The sequence below is a fragment of the Papio anubis genome, chromosome 1, assembly GCF_008728515.1.
Source record: "Papio anubis isolate 15944 chromosome 1, Panubis1.0, whole genome shotgun sequence".
In the NCBI taxonomy this organism is placed as follows: domain Eukaryota; kingdom Metazoa; phylum Chordata; class Mammalia; order Primates; family Cercopithecidae; genus Papio; species Papio anubis.
Window position 1 is genome coordinate 179,384,016 of NC_044976.1, and position 13,878 is coordinate 179,397,893.

At 38.1% G+C, this 13,878-nt stretch overlaps 1 protein-coding gene across 4 annotated transcripts in view; it reads right to left on the reverse strand.

Annotated features, from left to right (window-relative positions):
• The window catches only part of RGSL1 (regulator of G protein signaling like 1), a 104,684-nt gene that overhangs the window by 12,574 nt on the left and 78,232 nt on the right, over nucleotides 1-13,878 (reverse strand). For all 4 annotated transcript variants that reach the window (XM_017951582.3, XM_009192054.4, XM_009192052.4 and 1 more), the window contains one exon: nucleotides 7,724-7,898. In XM_017951582.3, coding sequence (XP_017807071.1) covers nucleotides 7,724-7,898 — 175 coding nt within the window. The remainder of the gene's footprint in view (nucleotides 1-7,723; nucleotides 7,899-13,878) is intronic.

Consider the following 13,878-nt stretch of genomic DNA (forward strand, 5'->3'; position numbering starts at 1 on the left):
AAGCTCCGCCTCCTGGGTTCACACCATTCTCCTGCCTCAGCCTTGCGAGTAGCTGGGACTACAGGCGCCCGCCACCACACCCGGCTAATTTTTTGTATTTTTTAGTAGAGACAGGGTTTCACCTTTTTACCCAGGATAGTCTCGATCTCCTGACCTCGTGATCTGCCCACCTCGGCCTCCCAAAGTGCTGGGATTACAGGCGTGAGCCACCGCGCCCGGCCACCAGTAGAACATTTTAGGCAGGAGAATGATCTAGTCTGGTTTGTGTTTTTAATAGGCTATGCTGGTTGTTATACAGAGAATAGTTTGTAAAGGTCAAGCGAGGAAGAAGAGGCAATGTGGTGGGAATGGGAGCAGCAGCAGGTGAGGCTATGCACTCTGACTAGTATCTCCCTCTGCTCCTCCATTGCCTCCCCCTACATCCTTTATTATCTGACTAACCCCTAGTCTTCCTTAGCTTAGATTACCCAAGAATTTTGGGTCTCCCGAGAAACCATACCTGAGGACTCACAGTTGTCTAAATACTCTTCCTGCGTCTGATTCTCCCATAGCACCTATCATCCTGAGACACTTCCTAACTTTTGTTTGTGTCTTTTCTGCCATCTTCGTTAGTTTGTGGGATCTTAGAAGTAGAGAGCACGTCTTAGTTGTTTTTTGTATATCCGGTGTCAAACCCAGTGTTCAGTAAAGAGTGAGCAATCAACAAGCATTTGTGGAAATGAGCTAAATCCATCACTGGAGTGCAGTAGAAGATCTCTTAACCAAACTCTTCTAACTGATGCATGAGTTACCAGGTGTCTACATTTTTGAAAAACACACTGACTGATGCCCATGATATGCTGACTGCATAGATTAGAGGGACATCTTTAGTACACTCTCACCTTTCTCAAACTAGTAGAAGTGAATGTGTACCAGGAGTTGTGTTTCTTCCCAAGTATCTTTCCCTATTGTAAAGATAATTAGTAACTATAATTTCTATAATTAGTAACTTGTGAAAACTGATAAAATATGAACATGAAAGAAAAGTTATTATTTCTATGAAAACAAATTAGAATGTTTTGGAAATTCTTTTTTTTTTTTTGAGACGGAGTCTCGCTCTGTCGCCCGGGCTGGAGTGCAGTGGCCGGATCTCAGCTCACTGCAAGCTCCGCCTCCCGGGTTCCCGCCATTCTCCTGCCTCAGCCTCCCGAGTAGCTGGGACTACAGGCGCCCGCCACCTCGCCCGGCTAATTTTTTTTTTATTTTTTAGTAGAGACGGGGTTTCACCGTGTTAGCCAGGATGGTCTCGATCTCCTGACCTCGTGATCCGCCCGTCTCGGCCTCCCAAAGTGCTGGGATTACAGGCTTGAGCCACCGCGCCCGGCCTGTTTTGGAAATTCTAATGAAGGCAAGTAGCTTTTTAAAAAAGTGCTGTTGGCTGGGTGCAGTGGCTCACACCTGTAATTTCAGGACTTTGAGAGGATGAGGTGGGCGATCAGACCCAGGAGATCGAGACCATCCTGGCCAACGTGGTGAAACCCCGTCTCTACTAAAAATACAAAAATTAGCTGGGCGTGGTGGCATGCGCCTGTAGTCCCAACTACTTGGGAGGCTGAGGCAGGAGAATCGCTTGAACCTGGGAGGCGGAGGTTGAAGTGAGCCAAGATGGTGCCACACTCCAGCCTGGTGACAGAGTGAGACTCCGTCTCATAAAAACAAAAACAAAAGACTGTTGAGTTAGGTGGGGCCAGGCAGTTTAAAACATAAGAAAAAGGTATAAAAATCCAGAAGGATTGAATTGCTTCACAGTAATCTTTAAATTCTGTTCCACTTTAAAGAAATAAAAATTCAAATCAGTAGACAGACACTCTAGGTTCCAAAATGTTAGCATGGAAGCAAGTTGGCTTCATTCTCCCATATGGAAACTCAAAACAAACAAATAGTACTGAGATTATTACCAGCAATATCTCAGAACTCAAATATAATGAGACAGAGGAGAAAAAAGTAAAAAGAATGAAAAGTAATGAAGACACCTATAAGATATACAAAATTACTTCAAAAGAGCAAATCTAAAAATCATTGGTGTTCAAGAGGGAGTTGAGCAAGAGCAAGGAAAAGAAAACTTATTCAAAACAACAACAGAAAACATTCTGAAACTTGACATAGACATACATGTTCAGGTATAGGGAGGTCAGAGAACATTAAATAAATTTGACTCAAATAAGACTACCCCAAGTATTATAGTAATCAACTCTTAAAGGTCGAGGAAAAAGAGATAATCTTAAAAGCATAAAAAGAAGAAAATAACATACAAAGAAGCTCCAATTCATCAGGCAACAGACTTCTCAATGGAAACCATAAAGGCCAGGAGAAAATGAGAAAACATTTTCAAAGTGCTAAAAAAACAAAACAAAATAAAACAAAAACCACCATCCAAGAGTACTGTATCCAGTAAAGCTATCCTTCAACTATGAAGGAGAGATAGCCTTTCCTAGACAAACAAAAACTGAGAAAATTCATGACCAAGAGACATATCTTATAAGAAATGCTAAAGAGAGTTCTTTATACTGAAAGAAAATGACACTAACATGCAAGAAGGAAGCATTTGAAGGTATAAAACTCATTGGTAGAAGTGAGTGCACAGACCAACCCAGAATATTCTAATATAGTAATTGTGGTGTGCAATTCACTCATAACTCTAGTATGAAGCCTAAAAGACAAATTTATCAGAAGGAACAATAGCTGAAGCAATCTGATAAGAGACAAGCAATAAAAAATATGCAAATTGAGACAAAATGTCCAAATGTTGAGAGGATGGAGTTAAAGTGTAGAGGTTCATTTTAGTTTTTTTTTTGTTGTTGTTTCTCTTCTTTTCTTTGTGATGTAAGATAAGCTGTCATCTCATTAAAATAATTTGTTATTTCCACAAAATATTTTTGGTAATCCTCATAGTAACCACAATGCCAAAACCTATAATAGTTACACTAAAAATAAAAAGCAATGAATTAAAATATAGTACCACAGAAAATTACTTAATCACAAAGGAAGACAGTAAGAAAGGAAGAGAGGAGTTCAAGAACAACTGGAAAACAAGCAACAAAATGGCAGTAGTAAGTTCTTACTTATTAACAAGAATGTTGACTATAAATAGACTCAATTCTCTAATTAAAAGACATACAGTGGCTGGATGGATAAAGAAACAAGACCCAATTACACGCTACCTACAAGAAACTCACTTCACCTATAAAAACACACATAGACTAAAAGTGAAGGGATGAAAAAAGATATTCTATGTGAGTAGAAACCAAAAAAAGAGCTGGGATACCTTTAGCTACATCAGATAAAATAAGCTACAAGTTGAAGACTCTAAAAAGAGACATAGTTATTATATAATGATAAAGGGGTCAATTCAGTAAGAAGATATAACAATGATAAATATCGATGCATTCAAGATGAGAGCACCCGAGTATATAAAGCAAACATTAAAAGATCTAAAGGGAGAGAAAGGTTGCAATACAATAATAGTAGGAGATTTTGATACCCCACTCTTAGTAATGGACAGATCATCCAGACAGAAAAATCAACAACAAAAAATTGCAGTTAAACTACACACCACACCAAATAGGTCTAACTGACATTTACAGAACATTTCACCCAACTGCTACAGAATATACAATCTTTTCATCAGCACATGGAACATTCTTCAAAATATACCACAAAACAAGTCTCAACAAATTTCCAAAAGTAGAAATAAAATCAAGCATCCTGTCTGACCATGATGGAAAACAACTAGAAATCAATACCAAGCAGAACCTTGGAAACTGTTTCCTACAGTACATGGAAATTAAACAACATGCTGCTGAATGACCAATGGGTCAATGAAGAAATAAAGGAGAAAATTTAAAAATTCCTTGAAACAAATGAAGATGGAAATACAACATTCCAAAATCTATGGATACAACAAAAGCAGTACTAAGAGGAAAGTTTAGAAAATAAATACTTACATCAAAAAAGTAGAAAGACTTCAAATAAACAACCTAATGATGCCCTCAAGAAACTAAAAAACAAGAACAAACCAAACACAAATTAGTAGAAAGAATAAAATATTAATAATAAATATCAGAGCAGAAATAAATGAAATTAAGACTAAAAAATACAGAAGATTAATGAAACAAAAAGTTGATTTTTTAAAAATATAAACAAAATCATTAAGCCTTTAGCTAGACTGATAAAGGCAAAGAGAAGACCCAAATAAATAAAATCAGAAACAAAAAAGAGACATAGTCATTAGAGATTATTATGTACAACTATACACCAACAAATTGGAAAGCCTAGAAGAAATGAATAAATAAATTCTTGGATACAGAAAAACTACCAGGTTGAATCACGAGGGCACAGAAAACTCAAATGAACAGATAATGAGTAATAAGACTGAAGCCATAATAAGTTTCCCATCAAAGAAGATGCCAGGACCTGATGGCATTAATTCTACCAAAAATTTAAATAAAAACGAATATTAATTCTACTCAAACTCTTAAAAAATGCAAAAGTGGAGAATATTAAAAACTCATTCTACAGAGCCAACATTGACCTGATACCAAAACCAGAGAAGGATGCAGCAGAGAAAAAGAAAACTATAGGCCAATATCACTGATGAACACAGATGCAAAAAGCCTCAACAAAATACTAGAAACCAGATTCAACAACACATTAAAAAGATCATTCACCATCATCTAGTGGGATTAATCCCAGGGATACAAGGATGATTCAACATATGCAAATCAATAAACGTGATCTATCACATTAACAGAATCAAGAATAAGAGCCATATGATCATTCCAATAGATGATGAAGCATTCAATAAAATTCAACATCTCTTTATGATAAAAACCCTCAACGAATTGGGTATATAAGAAATATACCTCAAAATAATAAATGCAAATATTTGATAAACTCACAGCTAACATCATACTGAATGGGGAAAAATTGAAAGTTTTTACTCTAAGATCTGGAACAAGTCAAGGATGCCCACTCTCACTACTCTTATTCAATATAGTGGTGGAAGTTCTAGTCAGAACAATTAGGCAACAGAAAGAAATAAAGGGCATCCAAACTGGAAAGGAAGAAGTCAAATTAGCCTTGTTCACAGTTGACATAATCTTATCTTTAGAAAAACCTAAAGACTTCACCAACAGCCTGTTACAACTCATACATTCAGTAAAGTTGCCGAATACAAAATCAACATATGAAAATCAGAAGCATTTATATACAACAACAATGAACAATCTGAAAAAGAAATCAAGAAAGCCATCTCATTGACAACAGCTACAAAAAGCGTAAAATACCTAGGAATTAACTTAAACAAAGAACTGAAAAATACATACAAGAAAATACTGATGGAAAAATTGAAGAAGGCACACACACACACACACACACACTTGAAGTATATTCCATGCTCATGGGTTGGAAAACATATTATTATTAAAATGTCTACACTACCCAAAAAAATTTATACATTCAGTGCAATCCCTATCAAAACATTAATGGCATTCTTCACAGAAATAGAAAAAACAATCCTAAAATTTACATGGAACCACAAAAGACCCTGAATAGTCACAGCAATCCTGAACAAAAAGAACAAAGCTGGAGGCATCACTCTAGCTGACTTCAAAATATACTACAAAGCTATAGTTACTAAATCAGCATGGTGCTGGCATTAAAAACAGACACATAGACCCGTGAAACAGAATAGACAATTCAGATATAAATCCATGCCTTTGCAGCCAACGCACTTTTGACACAGGTACCAAGAATGTACAATGGGAGAAAGGACCGTCTCTTCAATAAATGGTGATAGGAAAACTGAATGTCCATATGCAGCAAAATGAAACCAGACACCTATCTCTCACCACATACAAAAATCAAATAAAAATGTATTAAAGGCTTAAATCTAAAACTGTGAAACTACTGGAAGAAAACATTGGGGAAACATGGCAGGACATTGGTTTGGGCAAAGGTTTTTGTGTAAGAAGCATAGGGAGCCAAAGCAAAAATACACAAATGGATCACATCAAGCTAAAAAGCTTCTGTACAGCAAAGGAAGCAATCAACAAAGTAAAGAGATAACCCACAGAATGGGAGAAAATATTTGCAAACTATCCATCTGACAAGAGATTAATAACCAGAATATATAAGGAGCTCAAACATCTCAATAACAAAAAACCCAAATAATCTGATTTTTTAAATGTGCAAAAGATCTGAATAGACATTTCGCAAAAGAAGACATTCTTGTCTTCTTTTGTCTTTCATATACCCAAAAGGTATATGAAAAACTGCTAAGATCACAAATCATGAGAGAAATGCAAATCAAAACCACAACAAGATATCATCTTACCCTAGTTAAAGTGGCTATTATCAACAAGATGGGGAATAACAGATGCTGGTGAGCATATGTAAAAAGGGGAAACCTTGTACCTGGTTGGTGGCAATGTAAATTAGTATAGCCACTGTGGAAAACAGTATAGAGCTTCCTCAAAAAGCTAAACATAGAACTACCATGTGATCCAGCAATCCTAATACTGGGTATATATCCAAAGGAAAGGAAATGAGTATGTTGAAGAGATATTTGCACTCCCGTGTTTATTGTAGCACTATTCGCAATAGCCAGAATATGGAGTCAACCTAAGTGCCCATCAGTGGATGAATGGTTAAAGAAAATGTGGGTGTATACAGATACACAATAAAATAGTATTAAGCCACAGAAAAGAACAAAATCCTGTCATTTGCAGCAACACGCGTGGAGCTGTAGGTGATTATGTTAAGTGAAATAAGTCAAACACAGAAGGACAAATATCACATGTTTTCACTCATATGTGGGAGCTAAAAAAGTGGATCTCAGGTCGTTACCAGAAGCTGGGAAGGGTAGGGGGTGGGGGGATGAAGGAAGTCAGTTTGATCAAGGGGTACAAATACACAGTTAGATAGAGGAAGTAAGACCTAGTGTTCCATGGATCAGTAGGGTGACTATAGTTAGTAATCATCTCTCGTACATTTCAAAATATCTAGAAGAGAATAATTTGAATCTGTCTAGTATAAAAAAAAAAAATAAAGAAGATGATGGATATCTCAAGTACCCTGATTTGATCTTTACACATTATATGAATGTATCAAAATATCACATACACCTCCAAAATATGTAAATCTATTATGTATCAATTAAAAAAATTAGTAGACAGCTTTCGGGGTATAGTCTATACAAGAAAAATTTACAGACCTTCCATTGTGGATTGACTTTGGTTTTACATAAAAAATTTGACAGGTGAATTAATGTACACTAGTATGTCTTAACTTAAAAATATCTGTTTAATGTCATACAGACACACACACAATTTGTATTATCATAATTCCTGGCTTTAACTAAAGAATATTGGTCCCATGGTGTTACATAATAGGACTTTTCCACATTTATAAATAATGGAGAAAAACATGCTTCCCTTTTCTGGGACTAAGCAACTGCATTTTAACAGTGGAATTTCTGGAATACTGAAGAGCTTTTAGGACCCAAAGAATAGAAAGATGGAAATCAACTGAGTGACGGCATACAGTAAGATTTTCAGAAGGAGAGATTCTTACTGGGCAGGGCTGAAATCACTGTGTCTCTAACAGATCAAGCCAGTTTCTGCTGGGTAGTCCTAAGGATGAAAAGTCATTTTCAGGGCAGACGAAAGAGAGGTGGGAAACTTACTTTTCCATTTCAGAAAAGAAATATAGATCATTGATCACAAAGTTGACAGTGATAATCCTGTGGCCAAATACACGACGCTTTACAAGGGTTGTGTCTCCATTCTCTTGGTCTGCACTCCGGACATTTGTGGAGGGTGGAGCTGAACGTCCCGATGTGTTGTGTGATGTGGTGAAATCTGAGAGAGAAAGAAGAAGGAATTACAATCTTGTTTGATCAAGTCACTCTTACCCTCAACCTGGGCATTACAAAAAGAAGAAAGGAGACTGTGAATCTACCCTTTTGGCCTACTGAAATAGTCACTTTCTGCCATTGGGCTCAACCTTTTACTTGGACTTGAAAAATCCAACTACTCAGATAGTACGACAACACACATAAAACATATGTCAACTGAGCACTGAAGGTGCTTATCTCATAGAAATAGAATCACACCACAGTTATGCTAATCCCTAAGGTTTCTGCAGAGACTATGAAAATGAAACATGCAGATGTGACCTTCCAAATGGAGTGTGTAGCACTGATGGTGCTTACTCAAGTTTTATCAGGAAGTAATTTAGGAGCAAATGAGGAAAGCAGCACAAAGAAAAAGTCAAAATATCAGGAGTAAAGAAGTTTATTAAGGAAACTGAAGGTAGAAAGCTAGAGTACAAAAGAGAGTAACGAGTACAGGAGAGCACAAGAGCCACTAGAAGATTTGGATTGTGTGTCAGAAAAATAAAATGCTTCCTTTAGAAAGTTTCTTGACTAAATTATATCCAAAGACATCTCTTCATAGGGATTCAGGTCTGAGAAAAGAACAGGTTTGGGCTGGATCTGACAGATAGACCCTGGTTAATTATCTGGCTGGGTTTCAGACGAATGTCTAATCTGGCTCTAGAATTTACCATTCTGCCTGCAAATCCTTTATTCTGGAGTGCTGTTCAGGATTTATTGAAGTTGGTGTGGTGCTTCCTATGGCGCAGGTGGGATTCCTTTTGGTGCAGTATTGTATATAGAATGGGAGGGTAACTACAAGAATCCATAAATACCTAGCACTTGTTGTGTCTCAGACATTGTGCTAGACCCTAGGGTTACTATACTGAATAAGACATAAGATCCCTCACCTACTATCTTTCAATCTTTCTCTCTTAGACTTGAGTTTGAAGGGAAAAAAAAGTCTAGATAACAGTGGAAATTGATATGATGGTTAGGGATTCTAGGAAAAGAGGGTGATAAATTCACCCAATAAACCTGGAAGCCATCGGATGCTTGTAAACTGGCTCTGGTAGTAGAGGGGGAGACCTAATTTGTATTATTCGCTAATTTAGGTAGTAAATATTCTCACTGTAATAGATTTTTAGCTACTGACGTTTGTTCAGTAGCTCACAAAATTTCAGGATATTTAACAGCTGGCTCTTACCAGCCAGTATGAGCAGCGCCAACTCACTATTACCTGGGAATCGTATTTGACTTCTTCCTCTTTCCACATCCAATTAGTCACCAAATATTGTTGATTCTACTTTCTACATATATTTCAAGTGTATCCACTATTGGTCTTTCTTGCAGTGACATTTGTTTAAAGCATCATTTTTCACTTGTTCCAAAAGCCGCTTTAGTATTCTCGGGGTCAGGACTAGGGCCCTGACCTGCTAAGGTGAGGTAGGTGCCTAGGACACAGTTTAAGGAAGCATTCACGATCAACGTGTTACAAGTGCGGGGTTGGCATCTGCATGAGCCTGACGGTCAGTGCCTCCTTAATTTTTTTGTGTTAGATGCCTCCCTTGCCTTACCCTAGTTCCAGCCCTGACTGTGCTTCCTACACTTAATTTTGCTTTTGTGTAGTATATTCCCTACATTACAGTCAGGATGATCATTCTAAATGGCTACTATTATTAATCTGCTGAATTTTTTTTTTTTTTTTTTTTTTTTGAGGGAGTCTCGCTCCGTTGTCCAGGCTGGAGTGCAGTGGTGCGATCTCAGCTCACTGCAAGCTCCGCTTCTAGAGTTCAAGCAATTCTCCTGTCTCAGCCTCCTGAGTAGCTGGGATTACAGGCATGTGCCACCATGCCTGGTTAATTTTTGTATTGTTAGTAGAGACGGGGTGTCACCATATTGGTCAGGCTGGTCTCGAACTCCTGACCTCTGGTGATACACCCACCTTGCCCTCCAAAGTACTAGGATTACAGGCTTGAGTCACCACTCCCAGCCTACTGAAACTTTTTTTTATCAGAATGTCCACTTTTGTCCAAGATAGAGTGCCAAGGACTGGATTTATCTTCCCTCCAGAAACGATTTTTAAAAATCAGACGAAATATATTGAAACAGTTTTTAAGACACTGACTATCAGAGAATTAAGGACAGTGATCACTAAGATTTGGGAAAAATGAGTGAATCCTACTTCTGCCCCACGTTACCACCTTGAGATAGGATCCTTTCCACAGTCAGGGAGGGAAAACCCAGATCAAGTTCGGTGGACTCTGAATTGAGGAGAGGGACCTGAGAGTCCAGTGAGACCAATATGGCTAGAGTTTACAAGATAGAGTTCAAAGAGGAGAGGCAGAACCCGGAAATCTGTGGAGGTTCCCTCAAGTACTCAGCAGAGTGCTGACCAGCTCAAGATATGAGGAAATTACCCAAAGCTTGAGCGTAGGGGGATCTGCAAGCATTAAAGAAGGGTCCTTGGTGCTCACACAGAAGCAGAAATAGTGCCTGTTTCCACCGGGAGACTAGAAAAACTCATAATTTATGAGGAATCTAGTAGAATACTCAGGAAGGTTTTACCTCAGTAGTGGAGAATAGCCATACAAATAACATGGCTCTGGATTCACTTAACCAATGATTAAAGGAAGATCCAAAAGAATAAAACTATTTTCGAGTAACTTAACTGCATCCCTGAACAATGTTCAGGCATATTTTATAGGAAGACAAAAATATCTAACACCTAAAAAGATAAAATTTACAATGTCTGGAAACCTATTTTAAGGTTCTTATCCTTTATCTGAAATACATGGGACCAGAAGTGTTTCAGATTTTGAAGTTTTGAAATATCTGCATATACACAATGAGACACTTTGGGTATGGAACCCAAATTTTTTTTTTTTTTTTTTTTTTGAGACGGAGTCTCAGCTTCTGTCTCCCAGGTTGGATGGAGTGCAGTGGCGCTGCATCTCGGGCTCACTGCAAGCCTGGGCCTCGGTTCACTGTTCCTGCCTCAGCCTCCCGAGAAGCTGGGACTGCAGGCTCACCGCCTCGGCTGGCCTGTATTTTTAGTAGAGACGGGGTTTCACTGTTAGGGCCAGGATGGTCTCGATCTCCTGACCTCATGATCCGCCCATCTCGCCCTCTGAAAGTGCTGGGATTACAGGCGTGAGCCAACGCGCCCAGCCTGGAACCCAAATCTAAACACGAAATTTATTTATGTTTGTATATTCCTTATACATATAGCCTTAAGGTAATTTTATTTTTTTTCTTGGGGACACTGAATGAATTGTGTATTGCACCTCTCCCTGCATTTTGACTGCAACCTGTTACATGAGGTTAGGTGTGAAATTTTCCATTTGTGGTGTCATATCAGTACTCAAAAATGTTTGGAGTTTGGAGGATTTCAGATTTTGGATCTTCAAAAGACACTACTTAAAAAATGAAAAAGCAAGCCATCAACCAAGAGAAAATATTTTCAAAATATATCCATCAAAAATATTCCCAGATTATGTAAAGAATTCTTATAATCCAATAATAAGACAACAAAGTTCTTAAAAAATGGGCAAGAGATACGGACAGACACTTCACTAAAAATAGCACAATATGTATGGCAAATTGTATGGTTTGGCCGTGTCTTCACCCAAATCTCATCTTGAATTCCCATGTGTTGTGGGAGGAACCTGGTGGGAGATAATTGAATCGCGGGGGCAGGTCTTTTCTGTGTTGTTCTCATGATAGTGAATCTCATGAGATTTGATGGTTTTAAAATAGGGGAGTTTCCCTACACAAGCTCCTGTCTGCCTGCTGCCATCCACTTAAGATGTGACTTGCTCCTCCTTGCCTTCCGCCATGATTGTGAGGCCTCCCCACCCACATGGAACTGTGAGTCCATTAAAACCTCCTTTTCTTCCCTGCCTCGGGTATGTCTTTATCAGCAGTGTGAAAATGGACTAACATGGCAAGCAAGCACATGAACACATACTCAACATCATTAGTCATTAGACAAAATAAAAATTAAACGAAAACAAAATACCATTACATACCCTCTAGAATGGCTAAAATTAAAAAGATGGATAATACCAAAGGTTGGTGAGGATGGGGAACGATTGAAACTTTCCTACATCGGTGGTGAAAATGCAAAAATGGTACAACCACTTTGGAAAACAGCTTGACAATTCCTTATAAAGTTAACATACACTTACCACATAACCCAGCACTTCTACTTTCAGATATTTACCCAAAAGAAATAACATATATCCACACAAATACTTGTACTTGAATATTCATAGCAGGGTAATTCATAACAGCCTCAAAGTGGAATCAACCCAATATGTAACAATTGGTGAATGCATAAACAAAGTGTGCTATGGTACAATGGAATACTACCTAGCAATAAAAAGGAATGAGCTACTGATATATGCAATAGCATAGACGAATCTCAAAAGCATCATGCTATATAAAAGAAGCTGGTCACAAAAGACTATTGCATGCATGCACTAAGACTACTGCTTGATTCCATTTATATTAAATTTCTTAAAAGACTAAACTGTAGTATTAGAAAGTAGGTCAGTTGTTGCCAGACCAGAGAGTAGTAGTGGAAGGGGAAGGGTGTTGATTAAAAAGACACATAAAGGAATTTCTTGTGATGAAGCAAGTATTCTATATCATGACGCAGAGATACTTACATTCTCAAATTGCACAATTAAAATTGGTGAATTTTACTGTATAAAATTGTAGCTTAAAAAGTGATTCTAAAAAGTAATTTAAAAATAAATGGAAAGAAAAGAAAACAAAGCAGCAAGAATGCATAACTCTTGAGGATTTTTGTTTAAAAGGGATACAGACAAATGTGCCAGATAATTTGAGGAGAATGTAGAATCAGGGAGAATTTATTATTAATTTTTGCTTGAGAGGTACTATGTCATATTTGGTGCCAACTGAGTAATCCAGCAGAGAAAATAAAAATGATGCAGGAGAATAAGTAAAAATGACTGGATGAATGCCCTTGAGTAGATGAGGGCCTGGATGCTTCTTTAGGAGCAAGGACAGGCAGCCTACTCAGTGATCAGAGCCTGTGAATACAGAGGAGGCTGACCAGGTGATTCAGAGGAGGGAAGCTGTAAAACTTCTCTTCTGATTGCTTCTGTTTTCTCAGATACTAAACACACACACACTCCTAAGAAAATCAGTAAGATGAATGGAGTGGAAGTTCCAATGGGAATCAAAGTTTGTTTGAGGCAGGACCACTATAGAAGGAGTATGAAAACACATGTACATTTTAAAAGGCAATAGTAAAATAAATGCTTGTGTTCAAGATAGGAGTTGCATCTGTGATGGGTAAAGGGGCACCAGGTATCATCTGAGTTACGTCATTTTCTATTTCTTGGCTTGGATGATGGGTATTCAGCTGCTCATATAGTCACTTATAAGTATGCTATATTTCAAATAAAAGAACTTAGACCAGTGGCAGGCTGAGTGTCACAAGCTCTTCCCTGTATCTAAGGGGAACTGGAAGTCTGGTAGACCTCCTATTGAATTGGATAAGTACAGGTCTTGGGTTCTTACATAATATTGAGGAAGTGGGTAGTCAAAGAATGATGAAACAGGACTTCCTACCATTCTGGGGCATGAGGGTTTGAGCTGGTTTTATTTAAAAGAAGAAACAAAAGAACTAGAACTATTTTTTTTCTTTTTGAGATAGAGTCTTGCTCTGTCACCCAGACTGGAGTGCAGTGGTGCAATCTCGGCTCACTGCAAACTCTGCCTCCTGGTTCAAGCGATTCTCCTGCCTCAGCCTCCCGAGTAGCTGGGATTACAGGTGCATACCACCACGCCCAGCTAATTTTTGTATTTTAGTAGAGATGAAGTTCCACCATCTTGGTTAGGCTGGTCTCTAACTCCCAACCTCAAGTGATCCACCCGCCTTGGCCTACCAAAGTACTGAGATTACAGGCATAAGGCACCATGCCTGGTCTGCT